The sequence below is a fragment of the Cervus canadensis genome, chromosome 28, assembly GCF_019320065.1.
Source record: "Cervus canadensis isolate Bull #8, Minnesota chromosome 28, ASM1932006v1, whole genome shotgun sequence".
Lineage (NCBI taxonomy): Eukaryota > Metazoa > Chordata > Mammalia > Artiodactyla > Cervidae > Cervus > Cervus canadensis.
The window spans coordinates 19,823,936-19,851,366 of NC_057413.1; the positions used below are offsets into that span (position 1 = coordinate 19,823,936).

Below are 27,431 nucleotides of genomic sequence, written 5' to 3' on the forward strand. Positions count from 1 at the left end.
GTCCTGATCTTGCTTTGTATAGGAAACCCCTGGACATCTTTGGGTTTTTTTTTTTTAAGATTCAGAAAGTCTGGAGTAGGACATAGAGATTCTGGGTTTTAACAAGGTTGGTGCTGTTGCTGCTGGTCTTCAGATCACACTTTTAATAGCAAGAACATACATAGACCAGGATTCCTACATGGTTGAAGAAGTTCTGCCTTGGTCTTGTCCTAATACTCTGAGAAAGTGGTTCTGGGAAGAGGCTGAGCATTTTGTAAGAAGCCCCACAAGCAATCCTGGTGCTCAGCCAGTTTGGGAACCATCAAGGTCCGTGACAGAAAGTGCCCAGAGAGGGGTCTTATCCACATTTAAAAGTGTTTTGTTTTTTCTTCCTTCAGAAGGAAAAGGGAGTACCTCTATTGTCAGTTGTGAGGTGTGATGTTGAGAAATATTGTAGTTGTCTCTGCCACGGGGTTTGGTCAGGTTGAAGCCTTAGACAGTGGTTCACAGTTCAGTGTAATGAAATTCTTGCTCTCTGAAATTACTCTCCAGCTTGAGGTCTCACTTACTGTTGGAGAAGACACTGGGATCCAAAGTTGTTCTCATTTAGGCATAAACTACTATATATGTGTGCATATATGACATAGGGGCTTATAGTATTTGGGGGAAGGGCACAGAGTCAGGCTTGAGGCTCCATAGGAACAGGATCCACAGTGTCCACCCCAGGCCAGGTCCCACAAAGGAACATTGCCCCTGGCGGGGCACAGCCATCGCTGCTCACACAGTGAGCCCCTCATGCTGGACGTGGACCCCACGCTGAGGATGGCTATCACTGCGGCTCCTGACAACTGGTGGTGGTGTGACTCCCACTCTCGACACCTTGTCAGATACATCCTGCACCACTGCAGCCTCTCTGTGTCACCTCGTCCTGAGGAGAGTCTGACATGTGGTCACCTGAGTGGTGGGGCCTCAGCTTCATGCTGTGTCCTCTGGCAAGAATGTTTGGGGAAGAGGGTTTTCCTCTTTTATGGAGTAAGGTGGTCTCTGCCTCCTACCAAGACTCTTCCAGTGTGGAATTCTCCGAATCTAGGAATGTTCCTAATCAGGTGCGGAATTGGGGAGGAAGAGAAAAAGAATGTCAAATTTCAATTGTTAGAGCAAAGATCTGGGACTGGATCTGGACATGGTACATTGTAGGCAGTTGGCTGAAAGAACAAGTGGCTAATAAATGACATCCAAGGTAGAGATTTGCTTGATTACTCACGTTTTTCTCTTTTGTTTCGTTTCCTAGAGTATAGTTGATATGCAATACTGTTTTACTGTCTGCTGTACAGAACAGTGAATCAGTTATGTGTATCCACACTTTTTTAGAGTGTTTGATTATTCATACTCTGAATTTCTTTGTGGGATGATTAAATTTTTCCTTCACCCAGCCCGTGCTTAGACACCAACTGGTTGTCCTATGTTGTTGTTGTTGTCATTGCTATTGTTGTTCAGTTGCTCAGTTGTGTCTGACTCTTTGCCACCCCATGGACTACAGCACACCAGGCTTCCCTGTCCATCACCAACTCCCAGAACTTGTTCAGACTCATGTCCACCAAGTCGGTGATGCCCTCCAACCATCTCATCCTCTCTTATCCCCTTCTCCTCTTGCTCTCAATCTTTTCCATCATTAGGATCTTTTCCAGTGAGTCAGCTCTTCGCATCAGATGGCCAAAGTATTGGAGCTTCAGCTTCAGCATCAGTGCTTCCAATGACTATACAGAGTTGCTGACCTTTAGCATTGGCTGGTTTGATCTCCTTGCTGTCTAAAGGACTCTCAAGAGTCTTCCTCAGCACCCCAGTTTGAAAACATCAATTCTTTGGCCCTCAGTCTTCTTGATAGTTCAACTCTCACATCCATACATGATTACCAGAAAAACCAAGCTTTGACTATATGAACTTTGTCAGCAAAGTGATGTCTCTGCTTTTTAATTTCTGTCCTTTATTGTGCCCATCTTTGCATGAAATGTTCCCTTGGCACCTCCAATTTTTATAATTCAGCTCAATTCTGACATAATCTACCTGGAATTACACCAGACCTCACAGGTTTAAGGGCTTATTCCCACAGACTGCCTTTACTTCACAGGCAAGTTGCAAGCATCGAGTTCCGTGTTACCTGCACTTCTATCTGACTTGACTACAAAACTAGGGGTTCGCTCAAGTCTGATAATTTGGTGGAATAAGTCAAGGAACTCAAGGAAATGCTGTGCTTACTATTACAGTCTACAATAAATGATACAAGTGAGCAACCTGATAAAGAGGTACAGGTCGAGGTCTGGAGGGTCCCGAGGGCAGGAGCCTATCACCATGGAGTTGAAAAGTGCCACTCTCCCAGCACATGGACATGTTCACCAATCCAGAAGCTCTCTGAATTCCATCATTTTAGGGTTTTTCATGAAAGTTTCATGATGTAGGCATGATTGATTCAGTTCCTCAGTTCACAGGATTCTCCAGGCAAAAATACTGGAGTGGATTGCCATGCTCTCCTCCAGGGGATCTAACCCCCCAGAGATCAAACCCATGTCTCCTGCATTACAGGCGGTTTTTTAACCGCTGAGCCCCGGGGAGTGGGGTCCCCTTTCCCTGGTATTACAGTGGTTAACTCTGAGCTTCCAAGGCAGGGAGCACAGTTCCATCCCTGGCCTTGGAAATAAGATCCCACATGCTAGGCAGCAAGGCCGAAAAAACAAAAACAAAACCATGTTAGCCATCTACTTAAGTATTCAGAGGGAGATCAAACGGGATAAAATTTTAATAAGTGACAGAAGTACATAAAGAATAAATTTAAGTTAGAAATTAAAATGTGTTTTAGAATTTATTTCCACTGTAGATTTGTCCACCGCTTTTTGTCTTCTCTCTACTTTTCTTCAACTCTTCTCCTCCCTGCCCTCCACTTCCCAGTCTTAACTTTATCCCCTGCTCATTCGGGCCCCACAGTGAACACAGGTGACTCCATCCACCTCAGACAGGCCAGGTGAGGACAGGGGAGGGGGCACTCGGTGGGCAATTTGTAAGCTGTGCCTGGACCTGCTGTTACTGGGTTCTTCAGTGAAGTCGCTCCAGTCTTTAAAGGAAGTCACACCAAGTGTAAGTTATGTTTCCAGTGGAAGAAGGCAGAACCTTGGTGGGTATTTCCTGGATGTTAGATACTGATTTTTATCCAGGCCGGTGGAGCCGATTCAAACCCAACGTTCGGAGGTAGATCCTTTGCTTCCTGGGTGAAAGGGAGTCTGGAGGAAGGGTTTTTGGTTCTTAGAATCTAAGGGCGAGACCTGAGCGAGGGGTGCAGTTGGGGTGGCTGGAAGAATCATTTCCCTACTCATGAATCTCAGAATCAACCCAGACCGTGTTTAAGTAAGTCGGATTCCAGATCCCCCTCGGAACTACCAGCTCGGAATTTCCGAGGACCAGGCAGGTGTTCATCTTCTCATCCGGGAGTTTGAGAACCAGAAATCTAACTGCAGCTCGCTCCGCTCCCAACCTGCACAGAAGTTCCTTTATTCTACATTCATATCAGTGAACAACGTTCATTTCTTTCAGCCCAAGATCTGGGGGACAGGTGATTTCCAGCCCTCCCTCTGAACTCTGGCCCGGCAGAAAAAACTTCAGGGCCGCCCTGCGAAGCCCCGCCCTGGGTTTCGTGAGCATCCCAGTGGGTATATTCGGTTTCTCCTCCGGACCAGGCAGTGGTGACCGAGGTCTGCGGAGAGAAAGACGTCGCCGTGTGGGTGAGTCCAGGGATACAAAGGGGAGCATGGAGGGAGAAAATGTCTTTTATGGGCCACAGCAGGACAGCTGGGAGCGAGGTTGGAGAGACACCTCTGGGGGGTCTTGAGGTGGAGTGGGGAAGAGACCTTTGTGTCTTCGTACAAAGACAACCTGGGAGACTTGGTGGGTGAGGGGAGGCAGCCACATCTAGATCCTCGGGAGCACCCATTCCCCTGAGCCGTATACCACCAGGGCATCTTCCACACCCAGAATGAGCAGGATTAGCTTTATCCTAATTCGTCATTCTAAAGGCTCTGCAACAAACCTAGCCTATTAGTATGGAAGTGTTAGAAGTCTTTGGGGGAGGGTAGGGGTGAGCTGAATGAGACATTTTGCTGAATTTGCACACCTAAGACCTTCTCTATGGGACTTCCCTGGCGGCTTAGTACACAGTGCTGTGGGTATGTGAACTCAGACAAGGTGGTTTTAGTCGCTAGGCCGTGTCCAACTCTTCTGACTCCATGGGCTGTAGCCTGCCAGGCTCCTCTGTCCATGGGATTTTCCAGGCAAGAATACTGGAGTGGGTTGCCATTTCCTTCTCCAGGGGATCTTCCTGACCCAGGGATCGAACCTGGGCCTCCTGCATTGCAGGCACATTTTTTTTTTTTTGCCTACTGAGCCACCAGGGAAGCCTAAACTCAGACATATAGAGATGTTATTGAACAAATTTTGTCTGAAAAAAATAACACACGTGATGAGTGGGGAAAAAACATGTTTATTACTTATTCATATAATTTTTAGTGTCCGGTGAAACTTGAAAGGTTGTGAAGAGGTTTTCCACATGAAAAATCTAGCAGATGAGTACATGTGACCCTAGTAAAATTTAAAGCATACAAGCGAGGGCAAACACAAGATTTGTCCAGGAACTTAAAATACTCGTTAAACAAGTATTCAGGGATTTCCCTGGTGGCCCAGTGGCTAGGAATCCGAGCTCTCACTGCCAAGGGCCCAGGTTCTATCCTTGGTTGGGAAACTAAGATTCCATGAGTCGTGTGGCAAAAAAACCCACAAAAAACATTAAAAAAAAAAAAAAAAAAACCTAAGTATTCAGGTGCTGGTCCTGCAGCTCTGTGGCAAGCCGCAGAGTCGGGGTTCTGTTCCGCAGGATGGGGTTTGTTAAAGTTGTCAAGAACAAGGCCTCTTTCAAGAGACATCAAGTGAAATTCAGAAGACAACGAGAGGGCAAAACTGGCTACTATGCTTGGAAATGATCGGTAATCCAAGATGAAAATAAGCACAACACACCTAAATACAGAATGATCGTTCGTATAACGAACAGAGATATCATTTGTCAGATTGCTTATGCCCGTGTAGAAGGAGATGTGATAGTTTGTGCAGCTTATGCTCATGAACTCCCAAAATATGGTGTGAAGGTTGGCCTGACAAATTATGCTGCAGCATATTGTACTGGCCTGCTGCTGGCCTGCAGGCTTCTTAATAGGTTTGGTATTGACAAAATTTATGAAGGCCAAGTCGAGGTGACTGGAGATGAATATAATGTGGAAAGCATTGATGGTCAACCTGGTGCCTTCACCTGTTACTTGGATGCAGGACTTGCCAGAACTACTGCTGGGAATAAAGTTTTTGGTGCCCTAAAGGGAACTGTCAATGGAGGCTTGTCTATCCCTCACAGTACCAAACAGTTCCCTGGTTATGACTCAGAAAGCAGAGAATTCAGTGCTGAGGTACACTGAAAGCACATCATGGGGCAGAATGTTGCAGATTACATGTGTTACTTGATTGAAGAAGATGAGGATGCTTACAAGAAACAGGTCTCTCAGTACATAAAGAACAACGTAACTCCAGACAGGATGGAGGAGATGTATAAGAAAACTCATGCTGCAGTACGAGAGAATCCAGTGTATGAGAAGCAGCTTAAGAAAGAAGTTAAAAAGAAGAGGTGGAACCGTCCCAAAATGTCACTTGCCCAGAAAAAAGATCGGGTAGCTCAGAAGAAGGCAAGCTTCCTTAGAGCTCAGGAATGGGCTGCCGAGAGTTAAAAGTTTTAAGTTGAGTCGCTCAGTTGTGTCCGACTCTTTGTGACCCCATGGACTGTAGCCTACCAGGCTCCTCTGTCCATGGGATTTTCCAGGCAAGAATACTGGAGTGGGTTGCCATTTTCTTCTCCAGAGGATCTTCCCAACCCAAGGAGCGAACCTGGGTCTCCCACATTGTCGGCAGATGCTTTACCGTCTGAGCCACCAATTTTCTATCAAGATTTTTCAGATACAGACAATAATGAACTTATTGAACAAGAAAAACAAACAAACAAGTATTCAATGGGATAAGCACTCCTGGGGCCTGCCAGACTCCTCCATCCATGGCATTTTCCAGGCAAGAATACTGGAGTGGGTTGCCACCTTAAAGAGCAGGTTAGCACAGGGCCGCAACTTATCTGGGGAGAACTCGAGGGGAGTTACAGTCCCTTTACCCAGCAGGGTAACACCCTCACGTGCTAGTAGAATTTGTGGGTACCATTCCCATTCGGGATTCCCTGGTGGCTCAGATGGTAAACAGTCTGCCTGCAATGCAGGAGACCTAAGTTCAATTCCTGGGTGGGAAGGATCCCCTGGAGAAGGGAATGGCAACCCACTCCAGTATTCATGACTGGAAAATGCCATGGATGAAGGAGCCTGGCAGGCTACAGCCCATAGGGTCACAAAGAGTCAGATGCGACTGAGAGACTACACTTTAACCCCCATTTACCACCATGACAGTGGTCTCTAGGCCTACACTCTGATACATACTCCATGAAATGAACACAGGTCCTTTTACGTGATTTTCCAGCCTGTGATCATCCATCCTGATTAATGGAGACCTCACCACCTTCTGGTTTTGGAGATTGTTCTTCTTCATGAATATCTGTAGCTACTTCCTCTCCCTTCCACCTAGCCATGACCTTTGAGGTCATATATGAATAGAATAAGCCTAATGTCTGCAGGCTACAGTCCATGGAGTCACAAGAGTCGGACACGACTTGGTGATTAAACCACCGCCAATATCAGTCATTTTTCCAACATTTATTCTGACAATTGAAGACATGCATCTTGGCTTTTATTTCACAGAGTCTGTATAATCTCAACATCCTAATTGTTCTTTGTCTGCTCTCCGGGTTCTGAACCACTTGTGGAGCATCACTTACATTTCCAGTTATTCTCACAGAACACATCACTTGGGGTCTTTGCTCTCTGGCTTCCGGCTGGGTTTGTCCTTAGGAGGCACTGCAGGGACCATCATGTGGGAGGAGAGGATTCAAGGCATGGATGCCCCCACACTTACCTCCAGGGCTGCGCAACAGTAATCCCTGCATTCCTCTACCTACAATGGTAACATTTGTTCAGTGACCCCTCTAGGAGGCTACAGCTCTGCTGGGATCTAGAAACAAATGCCTTCTGCTGTCCCTTCAGTCTAGAGGTAGTAATAGCTTCCTGCTATTTCTAGTTCCAGGGGGCTCTGCCTCCTATTGCTGTTAGCTGCCGGCACCTCTATAAATAGCCTGGTCACTAAATTCTCTCCAGTAGCTGCCGGCACCTCTATAAATAGCCTGGTCACTAAATTCTCTCCAGTTAGCTCTTTGGTTCTGCCTTCTGTGTCCTTCTTTAGGACATACCATATTTCAGACACTCAAAGGTATAGATTATCAACAAGAATTAACACATAATATTCACACACCCTCCTAATGTCAAATTTGGCTTACTGTAATATAGTGCATGGAGAAGTGCTCTGGTAATCGAGTCAGAAGGAAAACAAGGCAGAAACAGTTTGGTTATTAATGTGTGAAATTCAGAGACTCAATGAGCAGCTGCTGCCCTGCCTACAAATTACTGCCTCCACACCCCAGTTTCTTCAGAAGAGGAGAGAGAAAGAAAAACATGGATGGAGCAGTGCCTCCAAATTTCAGAGGGAAGAATTCTGGCATAAAATTCTTCACCCAGCCAAACTATTCATCAAACCAAAGAATAATACACTTTTGGACTTCCCTGATGGTCCAGTGGTTAAGAACCCACATGCCAGTGCAGGGGACACGGGCTCGTTCCCTGATCTGGGAAGGTTCCACATGCTATAGGGCAGCTGAGCCCGTGCATCGCAACTACTGAACCTGTGTGTCCTAGAGCCTGTGCAACAAAAGAAGCCATAGCAATGAAAAGCCCGCATGCCGCGAGAAGAGAATGCTCACGCCAGGCAATGAAGACCCAGCACAACCAACAATTAATTAATTAATAATTTTTAAAGAATTAAAAAAAAATAAGCAAAGGGCTGTTCAGAGGGTGGTAAAGGGAGATCCTAGGAGGGTGGCTGTCGTCCAGATGCAGAATAATCCAGTCCAGGTGGGGGCATGTCAGAAAGGCCCAGGAGGATATTTCCAAAAAGCAAAAACTGATAGAACACCCAAAGTACCCTCACTTCTTTAAAGAGTCATACAGATAGAAGAATCATCAGAGTTCTATTAGTGAGAGCTACATAGAACATAATGAGTCAAAAACAAAGGCAATATTATCAACTCAGGGAGAATAAGATGTTGTGCAGAAAAAATAGTAGAGTTTACATGTGAGTATAATAGTCACGGGAAGAAAAAGCTGAATGAACTAAATATGATTGTTATACAAAGAAACTGGGAAAGTGAAGGAATGTAAAGAGTGCAAGAGAGCAATGACTATCAGCTATTGCATCAGCCATTGAGTAATGCAGGAGACTGGTTGTGACCGAAGAGTCAAAGGCATCATGTGTAGAGATTTGGATGTAAAGCCAAAAAAAATCAGCTAAAGATATTGAAGGTGGTTGCCAGTGGGAAGACAGAAATTTAAAACAGAGAGGATTACAATAATAGTCTATTTTATGAGAAACCATGCACAGATATTTGACTCCTTAATTTATTGGTAATAATTATTATCCATGTATTCTAAGAAAACAAAAATAAAGTTAATGACTAGTGTGGCACAGCTGCAACCACCTCAAATATGTTAATACTTTAAAAGGTCTAAACCACAACTGGAAATAAACACGGTTTTTGTCATTTCATAGATGAAGAAACTGAAGCATCAAGAGGGAAAAGGGATATGTTGAAAATAAACTACACCTTCAAAAATAATAACAAAAAATAAAATAAAAATAAAGTAATTTTCAAATAATAAAATAAGTAACAGAACACACACAAAAGGAAAAGTGCCAGTGTTGCAGGAAGGGGGACCCCTTCCAGGGCCCGAAACTGGGCTCTTGTCTAACACTCGGAAATGAACTGTCCGAGGAGACACATCTGCTGACAAAGCAAGAAATTTTATTGGGAAAGGGGACCAGGGTGGAGAGCAGTAGGGTAAGGGAAACCAGGAGAACAGCTCTGCCATGTGGCTCAAAGTCTTGGGTTTTATGGTGATGGGATTCGTTTCCGGGTTCTCTTTAGCCAATCCTTCTGACTCAGAGTCCTTCCTGGTGGTGCACACCTTATTCAGCCAAGATGGATGCCAGAGAGAAGGATTCTGGGAGGTGGTTGGACATGTGGTGTCTCCTTTTGACCTTTCCTGAACTCTTCCGGTTGGGGGTAAGCTTTTTAGTTCCGTGTTCCTTACCAGGACCTCCTGTTGTAAAACAACTCATGCAAATGGTTACGATGGTGCCTGGCCAGGGTGGGCGGTTTCAGTCAGTGTGATTCCCCTGACAACTCCCCGCTGAGAGGCTTCATACTCAAGATACTTCTTGGGAAATGGGGCGGAGGTCTGTTTCTTCTGTAACTTCTTCCTGTTGTGCATGGTCAAGGCCTGCCTAGCAGAGCAGAAGTCTCTCTCTACCTGATCTAAGTCAAGGTATTTTTTTGCCTGAAACCAGCATCCACCCTTGTAATAACAGCAATTTAGTTTGAAACTAAATTGGCTCCTCTCAGAGATGAAATAGACAGGGGCCAAACAGGAGACCTAACAGGATGGTCATCACAGAAGGCCGGAAACAGAAGGCAACATTTAGGGTGAGGTCTGCAAGGTTTGTGACCTTTTTTGACTGGTTGCTGGTGAGGAAACAGAGCTGTGCTCTGGGAATCTTGTGTTCAGTCTGAAGTTACCATCCTCCACCTGGGTGGAGGCTCCAGTTCTGTAGAAGAACTCAAAGACATTGTTATACATATGTTTTTTTCGAGTAGGAGCCAGGACCCTGTCTCAAGGCTGTACCACCATTTGATTCTTTCTCCTCTGTTTCTGTATCCCCTCCCTTCCCTGATTAGCAACTGTTTGAATCCACCCTTTGGAATTCAGGGAAGGTCAAGGAGGCTGAATGAAGCCTATATCCTACAGACAAGAAATGGAGAACACAGAACAGATTTGTACTCCAGAGCCCCACAAAGTCCTGCTCAGTTTTAATTTAGGGAACTAGGCAACTATGGCTGTGATAATTTCCTGTCAAAATGGGACTGCCTCAGCTTGGAGAATAAGACACTAAATTGGAAGTATTCCTGAGTTCCAAGTCCTAGATCTGAGTCTTGTATGATTAAAATCTCAATCCCTTGGTCTGCCTTTTGGTGTAACAGACCTAATTAGAAAAAGTTAGAGGAGTGATAACTGGAATTTTAATAGACAAAATAAATCTCATTTCTTCTTAGAAGAATAGGCCTGAAACCCAGTCTGGATCTGGCACATCGGGGAGACTTGTAGCCAGGTAGCCAGTTGCCTAATCTTATAAAAAGTAAGGTTGCAGTTACTAGCTTCCAGCAGACATTGTTTTGAGAATGGTGGCATCTAAGCCTGACACGACTCAGAAAACTCAAGTGTTTAGCAATACAAAGTCTAGTCTGAAATTACACCCATACTATCACCTAGTTGCGAGAGGGCATCGGAGGGCAGACACACTGAAACCATAATCACAGAAAATTAGCCAATCTGATCACAGGGCCACAGTCTTGTCTAACTCAATGAAACTAAGCCATGCCGTGTGGGCCCACCCAGGAAGGATGGGTCATGGTGGAGAGGTCTGACAGAATGTGGTCCACTGGAGAAAGGAATGGCAAACCACTTCAGTATTCTTGCCTTGAGAACCCCATGAAAAGTATGAGAAGGTAAAATGATAGGATACTGAAAGAGGAACTCCCCAGGTCAGTAGGTGCCCAATATGCTACTGGAAATCAGTGGAGAAATAACTCTAGAAAGAATAAAGGGATGGAGCCAAAGCAAAAACAATACCCAGTTATGGATGTGACTGGTGATAGAAGCAAGGTCCAATGCTGTAAAGAGCAATATTGCGTAGGAACCTGGAATGTTAGGTCCATGAATCAAGGCAAATTGGAAGTGGTCAAACAGGAGATGGCAAGAGTGAATGTCAACATTCTAGGAGTCAGCAAACTAAAATGGACTGGAATGGGTGAATTTAACTCAGATGACCATTATATCTACTACTGTGGGCAGGAATCCCTTAGAAGAAATGGAGTAGCCATCATGGTCAACAAAAGAGTCCAAAAAACAGTACTTGGATGCAATCTCAAAAATGACAGAATGATCTCTGTTCGTTTCCAAGGCAAACCATTCAATTTCACGGTAATCCAAGCCTATGCCCCAACCAGTAACACTGAAGAAGCTGAAGTTGAACGGCTTTATGAAGACCTACAAGACCTTTTAGAACTAACACCCAAAAAAGATGTCCTTTTCCTTATAGGGGACTGGAATGCAAAAGTAGGAAGTCAAGAAACACCTGGAGTAACAGGCAAATTTGGCCTTGGAGTACAGAATGAAGCAGGGCAAAGGCTAATAGAGTTTTGCCAAGAGAACGCACTGGTCATAGCAAACACCCTCTTCCAACAACACAAGAGATGATTCTACACATGGACATCACCAGATGGTCAACACCGAAATCAGGGATCAAGACCATCCCCATGGAAAAGAAATGCAAAAAGGCAAAATGGTTGTCTGAGGAGGCCTTACAAACAACTGTGAAAAGAAGAGGAGTGAAAAACAAAGGAGAAAAGGAAAGATATTCCCATTTGAATGCAGAGTTCCAAAGAATAGCAAGGAGAGATAAGAAAGCCTTCCTCTGCGATCAATGCAAAGAAATAGAGGAAAACAACATAATGGGAAAGACTAGAGATCTCTTCAAGAAAATTAGAGATATCAAGGGAATATTTCACGCAGAGATGGGTTCGATAAAGGACAGAAATGGTATGGACCTAACAGAAGCAGAAGGTATCAAGAAGAGGTGGCAAGAATACACAGAAGAACTGTACAAAAAAGATCTTCACGACCCAGATAATCACAATGGTGTGATCACTCACCTAGAGCCAGACATCCTGGAATGTGAAGTCAAGGGGGCCTTAGAAAGCATCACTACGAACAAAGCTAGTGGATGTGATGGAATTCCAGTTGAGCTATTTCAAATCCTGAAAGATGATGCTGTGAAAGTGCTGCACTCAATATGTCAGCAAATTTGGAAAACTCAGCAGTGGCCAGAGGACTGGAAAAGGTCCGTTTTCATTCCAATCCCTAAGAAAGGCGATCCCAAAGAATGTTCAAACTACCGCACAATTGCACTCATCTCACACCCTAGTAAAGTACTGCTCAAAATTCTCCAAGCCAGGCTTCAGCAATATGTGAACTGTGAACTTCCAGATGTTCAAGCTGGTTTCAGAAAAGGCAGAGGAAGCAGAGATCAAATTGCCAACATTCGCTGGATCATTGAAAAAGCAAGAGAGTTCCAGAAAAACATCTATTTCTGCTTTATTGACTATGCCAAAGCCTTTGACTGTGTGGATCACAATAAACTGTGGAAAATAAACTGCGGAATAACAATAAACTGTGGAAAAGATGGGAATACCAGACCACCTGACCTGCCTCTTGAGAAACCTGTATGCAGGTCAGGAAGCAACAGTTAGAAATGGACGTGGAACAACAGACTGGTTCCGAATAGGAAAGGGAGTACATCAAGGCTGTATATTGTCACCCTGCTTATTTAACTTATATGCAGAGTACCTCATGAGAAACGCTGGGCTGGAAGAAGCACAAGCTGGAATCAAGACTGCTGGGAGAAATATCAATCACCTCAGATATGCAGATGACACCACCTTATGGCCGAAAGTGAAGAAGAACTAAAGAGCCTCTTGATGAAAGTGAAAAAGGAGAATGAAAAAGTTGGCTTAAAGCTTAACATTCAGGAAACTAAGATCATGGCATCTGGTCCCATCACTTCATGGGAAATAGATGGGGAGACAGTGGAAACAGTGTCAGACTTTAATATTGGGGGCTCCAAAATCACTGCAGATGGTGATTGCAGTCAGGAATTAAAAGACGCTTAATCCTTGGAAAGAAAGTTATTACCAACCTAGATAGCATATTAAAAAGCAGACATTACTTTGCCAACAAAGGTCCGTCTGGTCAAGGCTATGGTTTTTCCAGTAGTCATGTGTGGATGTGAGAGTTGGACTGTGAAGAAAGCTGAGCACCGAAGAATTGATGCTTTTGAACTGTGGTGTTGGAGAAGCCTCTTGAGAGTCCCTTGGACTGCAAGGAGATCCAATCAGTCCATCCTAGAGGAGATCAGTCCTGGGTGTTCATTGGAAAGACTGATGCTGAAGCTGAAACTCCAGTACTTTGGCCACCTGATGCGAAGAGTTGACTCATTGGAAAAGACCCTGATGCTTGGAGGGATTGGGGGCAGGAGGAGAAGGGGATGACAGAGGATGAGATGGTTGGATGGCATCACCGATCGATGGACATGGGTTTGAGTAAACTCCGGGAGTTGGTGATGGACAGGGGGGCCTGGCATGCTGTCATTCATGGGGTCGCAAAGAGTCGGACACGACTGAGCAATTGAACTGAACTAATCACCTAGTTATTTCCCAGGATGTCTGAACCATAGCTACTCTATTTTGACTTTTAATTGTAAAATTTTCCTTAATAGACAAAGCAGATGTCACCATTAATGATGTCAGTGTTTCTCTAGGTATGAGAAGATGCAAGTATTGGGACTCATAAAATCTTCTCCTGAACAGATCTAACCATATGAAGGCCTGTTCTGCCATTTTTTCCCAGAGCACAGAGTGCCTCTTTCCTGATTTTCACCCTGAATTCCTTTCAGGGGAGTTGAAGGTCAGCAGTTGCAGTGGCCATGATTTAATCTTTGTAGACGTAGATGGCAAGTGTCAATTTTCAGTTGGCAGAGCCCCTTTTTGCTCATAAACTTGAGTATGATTTTGAGCGGGGCATTTCATGACCATTTTATCCCATGGTGCTGAGAATATCCATTTTCAGCTTTGGCAAAGATTTTGTTGACAGGCCACTCAATGTGTTGTTACTGGACTAGGCCATAAAACAGTATCCAAAATTCTCTGAACCACCTGTTTTACTATCCTCTTGGTCCAGGAAAATATTCCCTCTTGTTGCTTCTTCCCATATCTAGAGTTACACTGTTACCATCATCATTCTCATATGGAACTATATATTATTTTATCAGAGGCTTCAGTCACACATTTGGCAGTGTAAGAAACAGCAATTTTGTAAAACAGGTGAAATACAAATAACATAGGCAGCAGGATTAGTAAAGTCATAAGTAAGACTTAAGTTAAGAGCTTGCATTTGATGTAGCCAGTATGTCCCAGGGCATCTGACTTAGTCTACTCTGTATGAATCTTTATCTTCCAGGCAAATTATATATTGGCACTGTCTATAGGCACATAGCCCAGTTTTCTAGTGTTACTAGACTGATTATCTTTAGTATGATTTAATTGTTTCCAACATAGAGGAGACTTTAAACCTAAATTACCATAGCCTGGTGTTATCTTTATAAATCCATCCCATAACTGTGGGAGGTTTTTTCCTTTGCTGAAACTTTGCTTGTTGCTCTGATTGAACTTGAATAATAGAAGAAAACTCAAATGTATGGCCAGAGTCAGAGCAGGCATTATTAATTGGCCAGGTGAGGAGATCCCATCTAGTAATATCAATAGTGACCTGAATATGACTATAATTTTTTTTTAAGTAAATTTTCTCAGGGCCAACCAGTTAGAGCCTTGTAGTAGAGAAATTTACTAACGTAACCCAGAACTAGACAGGTAATTGGCCACAAACCCAACAATTGGATTGATTTCTAAAACTACCATAGGATCAAGCTTTTGATAGAAAAGCATTTGATTTATATGCAAAGGTCTAAGAAGTCAAGAAAACATTATAAATGATCATACAAATCAGGTCCAACATCTTGGGCAAGCTGTCTACCTCTGATGTCATCATTTTCTCATCCTGGTGTAGTGTAGTTTCTCCTCCGTTTGAGCATCATTTTAAGGTGCGATCAGGTCAGCTGTCTTCTCTATAGACCAATCCAGTATAGTGGCCTTCAGTTTCATTGTGCATGAGCTAGTTAAGAATACCTGATAAAAAAAGTCCTTCCGTCCAGGTTGGAGACAGTCCCTTAAATTATGTCTTTTTCCAGTCCTGGTTGCAGGTCATGAGGCATCTGATCTTCATCCAAAGATAGATTTCGGAGATAAGCTTCAGAAACAAACCTAGGGTGTTCTTTAAGAATTCTATTAAATTTTACATTAATATCACATAACAGCAAAGAACTATCCAAGAAATGAGTCTTACTAGACACAGACCTCCATTAACAAACTGGGATTTAACATTTATTGAAACATCTTTTTCTCCCTAAAATTACCCTCATTTTTATCAAATATAACCAAATTAAGACTAGTTTGTTTGCAAAATAGGTCTGTTCTCACTAATTTTTGTCTGGTTATTTATATAACCATAATTGATCATAGACTTTTTCTTTTGCTGAAACATTTAGAGTCGCAGACTGAACTTTTAAAAGAAAACAGTGCTGGGAAACTCACACCAAAGGCTTATCACAGATTTCGCCTAATAAATCTAGGTGAATTCTTCTCTTTTTAAGGTCTCAAAAATTCCTTGAGATTTTATACCTGTTAGTGAGTTAAAGTTTCTAATTCATTTGATAAACTTACTGGAAACCTAAGAGTTTCCAATTTCTGGAGGAGTCAGATAGAAAGAAAATATAATTGTTTTGTTTATAATGTATAGGAGAAGGCAATGGCAACCCACTCCAGTACTCTTGCCTGGAAAATCCCATGGAAGGAGGAGCCTGGTAGGCTGCAGCCCATGGGGTCTCGAAGAGTGGGACACGACTGAACGACTTCACTTTCACTTTATAATGTATAATTGTACCAAATTATTGTCATAATTAGTTTGAGAGGAAGGTTTTCCCTACTCCCGGAAAACACAGGATTCAAACCTGTAATTTTTCAGATAGAAATCATAAAAGTTATAAGCATATTCACTGGTTCATTCAGTCCTTTTGTTAACTTCTGTGAAGTCATTAGGTTTTCCATTAGAATACCAGGACATATCAGAATGTTAAGAACTCCATATAATTTCTAGCATATCTATATTAGTAATTTTACCACACATTATAATATGAGAGCATTTATTTGATAATATTTTTCATGTAATTTAACCAACCAAATAAACACAATTAGTTGAATATCTCTCTTTGGGATATTTCAGGGGCCTTCTGAAGCACCCCCAGAGAAGGCAATGGCAACCCACTCCAGTACTCTTGCCTGGGAAATCCCATGATGGAGGAGCCTGGTAGGCTACAGTCCATGGGGTCGCGAAGAGTCAGACACAACTGAGCGACTTCACTTTCACTTTTCACTTTCATGCACTGGAGAAGGAAATGGCAACCCACTCCAGTATTCTTGCCTGGAGAATCCCAGGGATGGGAGCCTGGTGGGCTGCCATCCATGGGGTCGCACATAGTCGGACATGACTGACGTGACTTAGCAGCAGCAGCAGCTGAAGCACCCCAAATTTAGCCAGAGGTCAAAAAAACTTCAAAAGAATTCGATTTAGGAAGTTTTGTCAAAAAAATCAATTAAAAAGGTTTAGAACATTTGGCAAGATTTAGTCAATGTTGATGGGTGTATCATTTAGCTTGTTGACGTGTCACAATGGGCATAAATATCGAGGCTCAAGGTCTAGTGAAAGTCGACTCTGCCATATTGACCTAGTTGGCACTAACCAGTTTTCCTATAGCTGTGTCATTTCTAACAAAATTCATTTATCTAACTAATTGTAATCCAATTTTTAAAAAATCCTGATCATGCATAACTCTTTTTAGTATTTTTTCGTATCTTTTTTTTTTTTAACAGAAAACACACTTCCTACTTTCCGTTAGCAACCAAGAACTAACTTTTATATTAGCATTTTTAGATTGGTGAGCATAAATACCAGTGATAATTTTGAAAACCCTTGCTTTCTTAAAACATTTTAGGATGGCACCAAATGTTATTCATTTATAGTCCCAAATCTCTTTAGTTTTTCTGGAAAAGGACATCAGTGTTGAGTAGTAAATGTTTCAAAATTTAATTTTTTTGGAAATGACCTAACTATTCAACAGATTTCTAACACTTAGTTTAGCACAACCCTTAGAAATTCAAGTTACCCCAATCTAGAGAGACTATTTTAGACCGATATTCCTAAAGCATAATTATTCTTAATAGAACTTATCTAAAAGCTCATATCTCATTTACATTTTTTCAGAAATTTCTTCACTTGTGATAATTGCCTTATTGACAAACTTGTAACAGATATGATAATATTTAGCTTATATTAAACCTAGGTACAATGAAAATATTCTACTTAATGTTAATTACTCTAAGATATCCCTATGTTAGATAGGTCAACAAACAAACATTAATATCAGATATTTAATACTGAACATTTACCTGGAATTACCAGGTTCACATGAACCTGGAATTTATTGTTTTATTTAGAATTATTTGATTTGTAAGCGCTTACCTTTCTTTAAGGCAATTAAATAGAGCTCATTTACGAGTTAATCTAAAAAATATTATCCAGAGACAAAGACATACCAAGACATATTTAGACAGACACAAGGCAAGATCTAGCTTCATTTTCTAAGCTTAGTCATGAATTAGATATTACAATATCAAATTTACTAGTTTATAAAAAACAGTTGGAATAAATAAAATTTTTACAGGCTTTTTCACATTTTCCCTCAGTGTCAGGAGTTAGAGATGGTCTAGATAAGTGTTCCTGAGAGCCCTGGTCTCAAGGAACAGGGAAAGAAAATCAAGTACTAACAAAATGGCAGCAGGTCTAAACCAGATGGTAGCCAGACAAAGCAAAATGGCCGTCAAAAATCACAACACAGAACACAGAGTTAAAACACACATATAGACCTGGCAGTCCTCATCAGACACTCCCTTAAATACAAGAATACAGTCTCTCAGAAAACCTCCTATAGAGACACAGAACTTCAGATCCAAGTACTAACAGAGTAAATGAAAATATCTCAGGTCTTCAAACATTTCAAAGGGAGGAAAGGAAGCCAGGTTGAAAGAAGAAGGGGGAGAAGGCAGGAGAGGGCGGCAAAAGGGGTGACCTTACAGACGTCTCCTGCCACCTGCAGATACCAGGCATTATGGGACATTACCCTGGGCCTCCAGAAAAGGGAGAACTGGAACTTGGCCCCACCAGAAACCAGACCAAAACAGAACCAGAATTCGAGTTCTCTGCCAAGAGGAGGTGATCAGTCTCTAATCCTCAGCTCAGGCTGAGGCCCTTTGACCAGATTCCTGCGTTCAGGACCAGGGGACTAGAAAAAAGGGGAAGGATAGGAAGGGTTAAGGAGAGGAAAGATGAGAGGGGTCAATAAAACCTCTTGTCCCTTACTGGTCAGGGCGCTCTGGCCAGTTTTCCGCGTCAGGAGGAGACCAGGGACAAGAGGGTCCCAGTTGCGGTCGCTGGGTCTGGTCCTTTGGCAGGCAAGCTGGCCCCTGAGTACCCCGAGTGGTCAGGATGTCAGTCACAGTGAAGAAGAGTCCCACCAGAGTCCTCATTTGTTGCAGGAAGGGGGACCCCTTCCAGGGCCCGAAACTGGGCTCTTGTCTAACACTTGGAAATGAACTGTCCGAGGAGACACATCTGCTGACAAAGCAAGAAATCTTACTGGGAAAGGGGACCAGGGTGGAGAGCAGTAGGGTAAGGGAAACCAGGAGAACAGCTCTGCCATGTGGCTCAAAGTCTTGGGTTTTATGGTGATGGGATTCGTTTCCGGGTTCTCTTTAGCCAATCCTTCTGACTCAGAGTCCTTTCTGGTGGTGCACCCCTTATTCAGCCAAGATGGATGCCAGAGAGAAGGATTCTGGGAGGTGGTTGGACATGTGGTGTCTCCTTTTGACCTTTCCTGAACTCTTCCAGTTGGGGGTAAGCTTTTCAGTTTCGTGTTCCTTACGAGGACCTCCTGTTGTAAAGCAACTCATGCAAATGGTTACGATGGTGCCTGGCCAGGGTAGGCAGTTTCAGTCAGTGTGCTTCCCCTAACATTAGTAAGACCAGGACAGGGAGCTGAATTCAGGCCTTCTGGCTGCACGTTCTAAGCTTCCCCAGTTGAACTGATGGATCCAGAGTCTGACACAAGGACTGAAATTCTGGGTGTGTGAGGCCATTATGATCAGTTGGCTCCGTCCGGAATTGATCCAGGTCTTGTAGGCTAATAGGCTATGGGGAAAAGAAAAAGAAATAAATAACTGACCAACTGGTTGCAGAATAATGCTTTTCATTCCCTCAGAGATTCTCCTTCAGTTGCTTCAAAGTCAGATTCTGCCTTCCTCTGAGGGAAGAACACACCTGTTCTTTTTTTGCATTCTTTTCCCCAGCTCTTGCTGAACTCCTCCCCTGACTCCATCAGCATCATCACCTGTCCCTGCTGCCACCACCGTCCGCGACAGGGACAGAAGTCGCAGGACACAAGGACAAGATCCAGGAGTGAAAACCCAAGGCCTTTCCGCCTTGAACCCAGATCCATTCGCTAACGCAATGCGAGGCTCCCTCACAGACAGGACCCAGCTCCATGTTCCTCCAGCCCAGGAGTGGACACACACCCAGCTCCTTTCTCTCCTCATTTCTTGGCCTTCTCACCCACACAAGTACCTGCTCCACTGCCCAGTTCCACCTCAACCCTGACCTCCACCTCCTGCAGCTCCCCTCCCCCTCATCCCCAGCCCTGAGCCAGCAGCTCCGAACTGGAAAGCCCATCCAGAGGCCCAGGGGACAGCAGCCCTGTCTAGGAACACTGGGCTGCCGCGGACTCTCCCCCTGACCGGACCCTGGAGCACCCCTGGCCTCGCCCCAACCCTCACTCTCTGCCCAAGCTCCTAGGCTACACTTGGCCTTTCCTGCTCCTTCCTGGGAATCCCAGCTCCACTCCAAGTGCTGGGCTGGGCTGAGGCAGAGCAGGCCCTCCTGCCTTGCTCAGCCAGGGAGTCAACCAGGACCCGCCCTCACTACCTGCAGGGGATCTGCTTTTCAATGTGGATTGGGGTTCTTGAGAACTTCCCCAGAATGAGGCTGTACCTGGCCTCCTCTGCACCCTGGGACTGCCATCCCACCCTCCACCTCCCAGCAGTAGCGCCCCATTTGAATTCCTGTTTCATTCAGTACGCATGGAATCCTATTAAGGTCTGCCACCTGAAATCATAAACAATTTTATTGAACACTAAAAAATTCAAAAGTGATTTTGAGATGATTGTCACAGTTTTCCTGGCAAATGCCCCAATACATACAAGACAACCATTTATGCCCCAGAGGAACCAGAATTTATGTTCCCCAGATAAGAGCGGGAGAAACTACAGATCTGCTGGGTCCCTGCTCTGGGTGCTACACGGACAGAGTCTGCTGCTGTGAGAACTAACCATCCCTGTATGCCCAGGCCAAAGGCTGACTGATAAGAGAATTAGGTTTGGGGATAAGAAGTCATGCTCCCAACAAGGCAAATGACACAGAAGAAGTGGCCTTGACAGAAGCCGAGTCTCTGCCACCTTTTGCCTGTTCCACGTTCTGCCTTTGCTCTTTGCCACACACAAAGCTCTGCTTCTCTTTTCCTCTCCCCTCAACCCACTCTATGATGGAGAAGTCAAAGTGACCATCCCTTCCTCCAAATTAACAAGGCAGTGACCACCTCGAGCAAGGGAACTGACTCAGGGGGCAGGGTGAGGCCACGGAGTGCAGACCCAGTGCCCTGCTCTAAAGAGCCCTTGGACTGTGTCCCAAGGGGCTAGGTAGGAAAAACCTGGAGATAGGATAAAATCAGTGACCCCAGTTGCCTGAGGATTGACTGGTCTTCTCTCCTCAAATGGTCAAGGGATATCTACCAGTCCTCCATATTATGGGGAAGGAGAGCCCAGCTAGCATGGGGACACTTGATGGGAACTTGCGAAAGGTGCAGGCTGGGAGTGATCCAGCAGACATTCAACACAGAAGATGGTTCATGGAGGAGGAATTTGAGAGGCTGCAAGACATCTCTAAGTGGGGCCTGGCAAGGGCACATCACATGCAGTTTGAGCCTTATGATTCTTTCACTTGGATTCTGAATAATGACGGAAAACCCGGGGGGAAGAAATGCAGACAGGCACATAGGTCATCGCCTTTCCTCTGAATTCCTCTTCAGGTTTTTATCCCCTCCTCACCAGGTACAGACACTTTACTAAAGATTCTCTCTGATTCCTGGATCACCTAGACGCTCCTAACCAGCACATAATCCAACACGTGCTCCCCAGACAAGCCGCAGTGAGCCTGACAGAAAACAAAGAGAGCTGAGAACAGAGCAGGGAGCCGAAATCCTCATCGCTGCCGAATCTCACCCAGAGCACCCCCGCCCAGATTTCTCACCTGGCCTCCCTGTAGCTGATGCTGTCATCCTGTTAATATACTTATAGACACACACACAAAATCCGATGAGAGCAAGAGCAGCAACAACAGTGATCACAATGATCCACAGTGATCTCTGGTGCACCAGGGTCTTTCCTGAAAAAGGACGTTATTATATACAAGCCGGGCACCCCAGAGCCACAACCTGCTCTCCTCTCCCTGACCCTGGCCTCTGACCCTCCCAGGGTCACAACGCCCTCCAGGCTCACCCCAGTCTCACCCAAGGGTGCGAGGTGTGTACTGTGATTCCCGCTGTGTCCCACAAGGCACTTGACCCGCTGCTCCTCTCCTTGGGGAATTATTATGGTTTCCCAGGTATAGTAGGTCCCGTTGCCATCAGGCAGGACACCCCCAGACTCCTGGGTGTCCCAGCTCATGGGTTCTTCGTCCCGAAACCAGGCCACTGAGATATTCCGGGGAAAGAAGCCAAAAGCCCTACATGTGAGGTGGACCATGCCCTCCGAGTCCTGGCTGCGGGTCACATTCACGGCTGGTGGCACTGTGGGGAGAGGGCACAGAGCCAGTGAGGCCCGCGGCCAAGCCCTGCTCCCTTGAAGGAAGACGGGGTGCACAGGGCTGCTACTCCTCACTGTCACCTCTGGCTGAGCCCTCTTCCCCCCAGGCCTGCTCCAAGTCTGTTCTGCACCCTGGGGCCCAAGTCCTCTGGCGGGGAAGGGGAGGGGTGGGATGGGACTCATTCTCTTGGATCCACTGTTGATGCTGGGGAGGGGGCTGTGAAGGGTGGGCTCCTGGGAACTAGAGGGAATTTTCTGGATCAGGCAGCTTGGGAGCCAGGGGCCCATCCCCATCTAAGGGTCTCCTCTGCTGTCTGACACCCACCTCCCCTCATACAGTTTTCTATCAGAGGACCCGCTGCGCCCCGGGACGATTGTCACAGAAGCAGTTCATTCCCCCCCCCCCCATCTTTCTACAGTGGATTTAACAGAACAGGAAAAAAACCCCAGGACACCATGCCAACAGACCACATATGTGCCCAGAGGACAGGGAGGGTCTCCGTGGGCAAGTCGGGATCGGTGGCTTTAAGATCGGGGCAGAGGAAGGGCCTGGCCCAGGGTCAGTACCTGTCCTCTCCATGAAGCCCGTCCAGGATTCCAGGTAGCCCCGCAGTCTTCCACAAAGTTCTCCCTGCACGTGGGCCCGGAAATGCTTGCTTAGAAAGCCGTCTGTGTCCCAGGACTTCTCCATTTCCATGGCCAAGGTCCGAGCCGAGGACTGGGGCCTGGCACATCCGTGGGCCTCTGGGTAGCAGGAGAGGAGGAGCTCCCCATCGAAGTGGAGAAGCCGGAAGCCCCGGGGGTGGCTGTCTTCACGGATCTCACAGCCCATGGTCTCCTGGAGGGAATGTAAGCCTGCCCCATCCCCACCCCCCGAGCAGTGACTCCTCTGGTCCCGAGGGCCTCTGTTCTCCTACCCAAGTGAGAAAGTCCAGATAGAGGGCTCCCCCCGCTCCCCTCCATGTCTTCCCTGTGCTGCTGAACTCACAGACCCCAATTCCTCACCCCCATCCCCAAATTCAGAGGAAAGAGGCCCGTGCTCTGGGCTGCAGACCCTCCTGGAAAATGGCCCACAGGACTCTCACCCCCTCTGCCCTCTCACCTCTTTTCTCCTCCTGCAGGGACAGGATTTCTGCTAGAAGTTTCCTGAGCTCCTTCCAGGCCTCGTTCAAGTCCTTGGACTCTGTCTCCCACATCTCTGCTCCCAGCCTTTCAGCCCACTGTCCCTGGGGCTCTGCCCTCCACTTCGTGTCATCAAAGTGCAGGAAGGCCTGACCATCCAGGTATCCCTCAGCAAAAAATCTGGCCTGCACAAAGCCATCCCAGGACAGCACCGTAGTGTTGTAAGAAAGCCTGTGGGATCCTGGGGAAGGAGGAACCGCAGATGAAGCTGCTTTCTGGAGACAAGTGCACATCAGGTGTTTAACAGACAAGTTCTGTGTCCTGACCTACTCCAGGTGCTGAGGATGCAGAACAAGCATGGGTTCAAGGGACCAGAATGAGGATTTCCATATAGGAAAAATGGGAAAGAGAAGGAGGGAGAGGGGAATGGAGGAGTGGAGGAAGAGGGTGGAGATGGACACACATGTAGGACAAGTGCCAGGGCAGGGAGGCGTTGGCTCCCTAAGGGTCCAGGCAGGAGGGCAAGGGGAGAGGCAGGAAGAGGGAGGAGGAGGTGGAGTCAGAGGGAGGGAAGGGCAGTGTCAGACCCAGGACCAGAGGGATCCCTGGTCAGAGGGGGGTCAGGTGAGATGGAGAGCTGCCGCCCCTGGTGCAGGCTCATCATGGACAAGGCGGGCTCCAGGGAGGCTGAGGCAGGAGGCAGAGGGGTTGAGGGGCTGGGCTGTGGCCCCAAAAGAGATGAAGGTGGGCCAGTAACCTGGGGGAGGTGAAGGAGTGGGTCTGGGCCCAGAGTGCAAAGAGGCCTGGTGAGGCCACGGGTGGGGGCTGTGCCCTGGGAGGAGTCAGTCCATGTGCACAAGGGTCATGGGAATTAGGAGTAGGGTGGCAAGAGAAGATAGAACTGAAAGCCAAGGTGCACACTGGGAAGCACCTACGTGGTGGGAGGGGTTGGAGGGAGTGACGTCACACCTCCACGGAGGGTCAGGGTCAGGCATCCAGCAAGCAGGAGGTGGGGGCCTGGGAGAAGACTGCCTGTAGGAAAGGCCTGTGACAAAGTGGCATAAACAAGGATTTTGGATACAAGACTGAGGTAGTGAGAGCCCACTGGGCTCATGGAACCAAAGAGAGGGTGATGAAGGCTAAGGAGGTGGGCAGTGGACCAAGGGCAGTATTCCTACTGTGGGGGAAGGGAAGAGACTGCAGAGGAGATGAAGTGAGGGCCTGGGATTGAGGGGCAAGGGATGAGCATGGCTCAGGGGTGACCCCCGCCCCCATCTTGGGTTAAGGTAAAGACAGAAGAGGAGGGACGCCCTGGGTGAGGAAGAGTGAGGGTAAGGTGGAGATTCTGGGCACCAGGGGGCCTGTGATTGATGAGAACTTGGTGAGGGTCCAAGGCACTCGGACAAGGCTGGGAGCAGGGCAAGGTGCCATGGGGGGAGCTGCAGAGGGACCAGGGAAAGTGGAGTCCAGCACCTGTGGCCTGGAGAGTGGAGGAATCCAGAGGGTGAGGTTTAGGATGCAGGAGTGGGGGAGGGGCCGTGTTGGGTTAAAGGCCCCCCTTGGAAGAGGGCCAAGAGCAGGTGCTTGCACGGGGGCAGAGGTAGGAAGATGGGTGTCAAGTGGGGGACAGGTCCTCCCCCAGGGGCTGGGCTCTGTGCTCAAGGCCCAGGGATCATTGGCGGGAGAGCTCCCTCCTGGTGATGATAATAGGGCATCACCTATTTGGAGTGGAAATCCATGGGTAAAAGTCATCCCAGGAAAAGTAAGGTTAGTGAAAGCTGAGGGGAGGTAGAAGCCTTGCAGGTGACCGATCCTCGCAGGAAAAGACCCATGAGGGGACGGGGTGGGGGGGGGTGACCTGTAGCGGGAAAAGGGATGAGGGTGGGGACGCCCTAGGAAGAGCTCAGAGAACGAAGAGGGGAAGGGGCAGCACGGAGCGGGGAGGGCAAATCCCGAGGGGGCTCGAGGGCCAGCAAGGGAGGAGGTAGGAAGAGATTCAGTTGTGGGACCACAGGCACAGCGGAAAATTAGAGTTCACGTTAGTGGGGGAGGGGGGAGTAAGGGGGGAGGGGAGGAGAGACCACGGAAACCGCAGGAAGAATCCTTTGGTTCCAAAGCCTTCAAACCTAACCTCCGTCAGTGATTCAGGAGAAGCCACAGTGCCCATAGCAGTAGGAAGAGTGTGGATCGAGCTTGCCCCTTCCCAGAGGCTGGGTCACTAGAAGAAGGGCCCTAACTCTCGGGGCTGAGGACCTTGAACGCCGTCTGCCTGGAAACTCCTTGTTTCCAGCCGCCAGAAATAAGAGACGGCAGAGCTAAGAATAGGAGAGGGCAGCTTTCAGGGGCCGAAGAGGGCGCCCCACAGACGGCTAAGAAGTGATCGCCTGAGCCTGGGACCTGGAAGAAACTTGGGCGCCATTCAAGAGAGCAGCGGGGCGGGGGAGGGGGAGCGACAAGGAGCGGGGTGGGGACCAGGCTGCCTTGTCAATCAGGGGAATCTGAGGGCCGAGACTTGTGATGAGGAGGAAACCCGGGGAGGGCAGGTAGGGCAGGGAGAGCAGAGGCTAGGAACTGGAAAGAGACTGAAAAGCGGGATGCAGCGCTCGCCAGACACCGAGTGAAGTTCCCGGCCGCTCCTTGACCTTACACCCCACCCCACCCCCGGCCCTCACCTTCCTCCCACTCCCCCAACTCCTCTATTCGCCCAACCCCCGCCGCAATTGAGACGGTCCCCGCGACGCTCACCGAATCCCATCGAATACTAACCACACGGACCCCTGAAACCACCCCGGGCTCCGTCCGGACTGAGACCTCAATGAACCCCACTCACCGGCGGCTGTACGCAGGAGCACAAAAAAGGCAGCTCCGGCTAGAAACGGCCAGACAAGAGAGAGCCCCATGGCCCAGATCTTGTCTCCCTGCCAGAAGCTCCGGGACCGCACGAAAACTGGCGGACCCGAGGAACCGCGGCGGGGAACTGAACCGGAATTCAGGCTGACAAGTCCCTTTCTGCGCGTGGCCGGCTCCCGGCCCCGTCCCCAGCCCTGCCCCAGGCCCAAGATTAGCAGTTTCCCTCGGCTCCTCCCTGGAGAATCCCATGGAGGGAGGAGCCTGGTAGGCTACAGTCCACCCGGTCGCAAACAGTCTGAGACGACTGAGCTACTTCACTTCACTTCACTTCCGCCGCTCAGTTTTACTCTGCCTCTCATTACTAACCATTCCACTAAGATCCTTATGCAATACTTTTGTTATGGGCCCAAATGTCATGCCTCAGAAAGTTTTAACATTTCTTAGATTTCGCATCATTTTTGTTAATTACTTTGACCATCATAATTTACTTAGCAGGTCAGAGAGTGGGTCCTTTCCCAACCTAGAGAGACTCTTTTTCACTGCTAAAGCTCAGAAGTGATAGGAGGCATAGAGTGGTTGGAGTCTGCCTCCCAGTGCAAGGAACATGGGTTCCATCTTGCTCTGGGAAGACTCCACAGGCCCGGGAGCAGCTGAGCCCCTGTACCAACTGGGCTTCCCAGGTGGCTCAGACGGTAAAGCGTCTGCTGTAATGCAGGAGACCTGGGTTCGACCCCTGGGTCGGGAAGATCCCCTGGAGAAGGAAATAGCAACCCACTCCAGTACTCTTGCCTGGAAAGTTCCATGGATGGAGGAGCCTGGTAGGCTACAGTCCATGGGGTCACTAAGAGTCGGACACGACTGAACCACTTCACTGGTTCACCACAACTACTGAACGGCCCCTCCCCACTCTAGACCAGCTCCCAGCAACTAGAGAAGCCCCCACGTGCAGCAACAAAGACTCAGGGCAACCAAAAATAAATAAATAAATGAGTAGTGAAGGTATAGACAGGCAGATGGAAGCCAGCTCTCCTGACAGCTAGACAAGCCCTTTCCTCAGTCTTCTTTCCAAGACTTGCTGGGTGTGGCTGCTCCAGCAAGCTGGTTCACTTAGGTGAACCCTCTCCCTCTCCCCCCAAAGACTTTTAATACTAACGTTAACATGCTGTTTGTTTCCCAGCTCGGGATGATTGTAATGAGAGATAATGCCAACTACTCTGCTTGGGAAGTAGGACTCCAGATTTGGGGGGCTCGCCTGGATTTAGCCCTGGCTGCCTCCTCCCCCGGCACCCGTCGCAGCTAGCCCGGTATACCAAGTGCTTTTCCTCTGCCCACCCGGCCTCCAGGCTCCCCTGCTTTGCTCTATAAACTACTTTATCTCCATTCTTTCTTTTGTACCCCTGGACTCACCGGCACACGGGCCTCTTTCTCTCCGCAGACGTCTGGT

At 47.1% G+C, this 27,431-nt stretch overlaps 2 protein-coding genes and 1 pseudogene across 7 annotated transcripts in view; 2 read left to right on the forward strand and 1 right to left on the reverse strand.

Annotated features, from left to right (window-relative positions):
• LOC122429593 (BOLA class I histocompatibility antigen, alpha chain BL3-7-like) overlaps positions 1-27,431 on the forward strand; it is a 425,948-nt gene that overhangs the window by 255,265 nt on the left and 143,252 nt on the right. The gene's annotated exons all lie outside the window — the stretch shown is intronic.
• On the forward strand, positions 4,495-5,890 carry LOC122429604 (annotated as a pseudogene).
• LOC122429595 (MHC class I polypeptide-related sequence B-like) lies at positions 18,991-26,423 on the reverse strand. Of its 3 annotated transcripts, none has more exons than XM_043450063.1 (6): positions 25,968-26,240; positions 23,118-23,378; positions 22,583-22,870; positions 21,721-21,999; positions 21,462-21,596; positions 18,991-19,294 (listed from the first exon to the last, which is right to left on the reverse strand). In XM_043450063.1, exons 1-6 carry the CDS (start codon positions 26,035-26,037, stop codon positions 19,146-19,148), a joined length of 1,182 nt encoding a protein of 393 aa, XP_043305998.1. In that variant the 5' UTR covers positions 26,038-26,240; the 3' UTR covers positions 18,991-19,145. The 3 variants fall into 3 exon arrangements, with proteins under 3 accessions (XP_043305998.1, XP_043306000.1, XP_043305999.1); XM_043450064.1 differs by lacking the exon at positions 18,991-19,294 and adding an exon at positions 19,307-20,261 and having other exon boundaries at positions 25,968-26,269; XM_043450065.1 differs by lacking the exon at positions 21,721-21,999 and having other exon boundaries at positions 25,968-26,423.

Bases quoted from the DNA above. Each gene is read 5' to 3' on its own strand.
- LOC122429595 (XM_043450063.1), bottom strand. From the start codon at position 26,037: ATGGGGCTCTCTCTTGTCTGGCCGTTTCTAGCCGGAGCTGCCTTTTTT. The intron at 22,871-23,117 runs GTGAGAGGGCAG...GGGATGGGGCAG, and splicing joins CCTGCAGGAGGAGAAAAGAG to GCTTACATTCCCTCCAGGAG. The intron at 22,000-22,582 runs GTACTGACCCTG...CTCTCCCCACAG, and splicing joins GGGCTTCATGGAGAGGACAG to TGCCACCAGCCGTGAATGTG.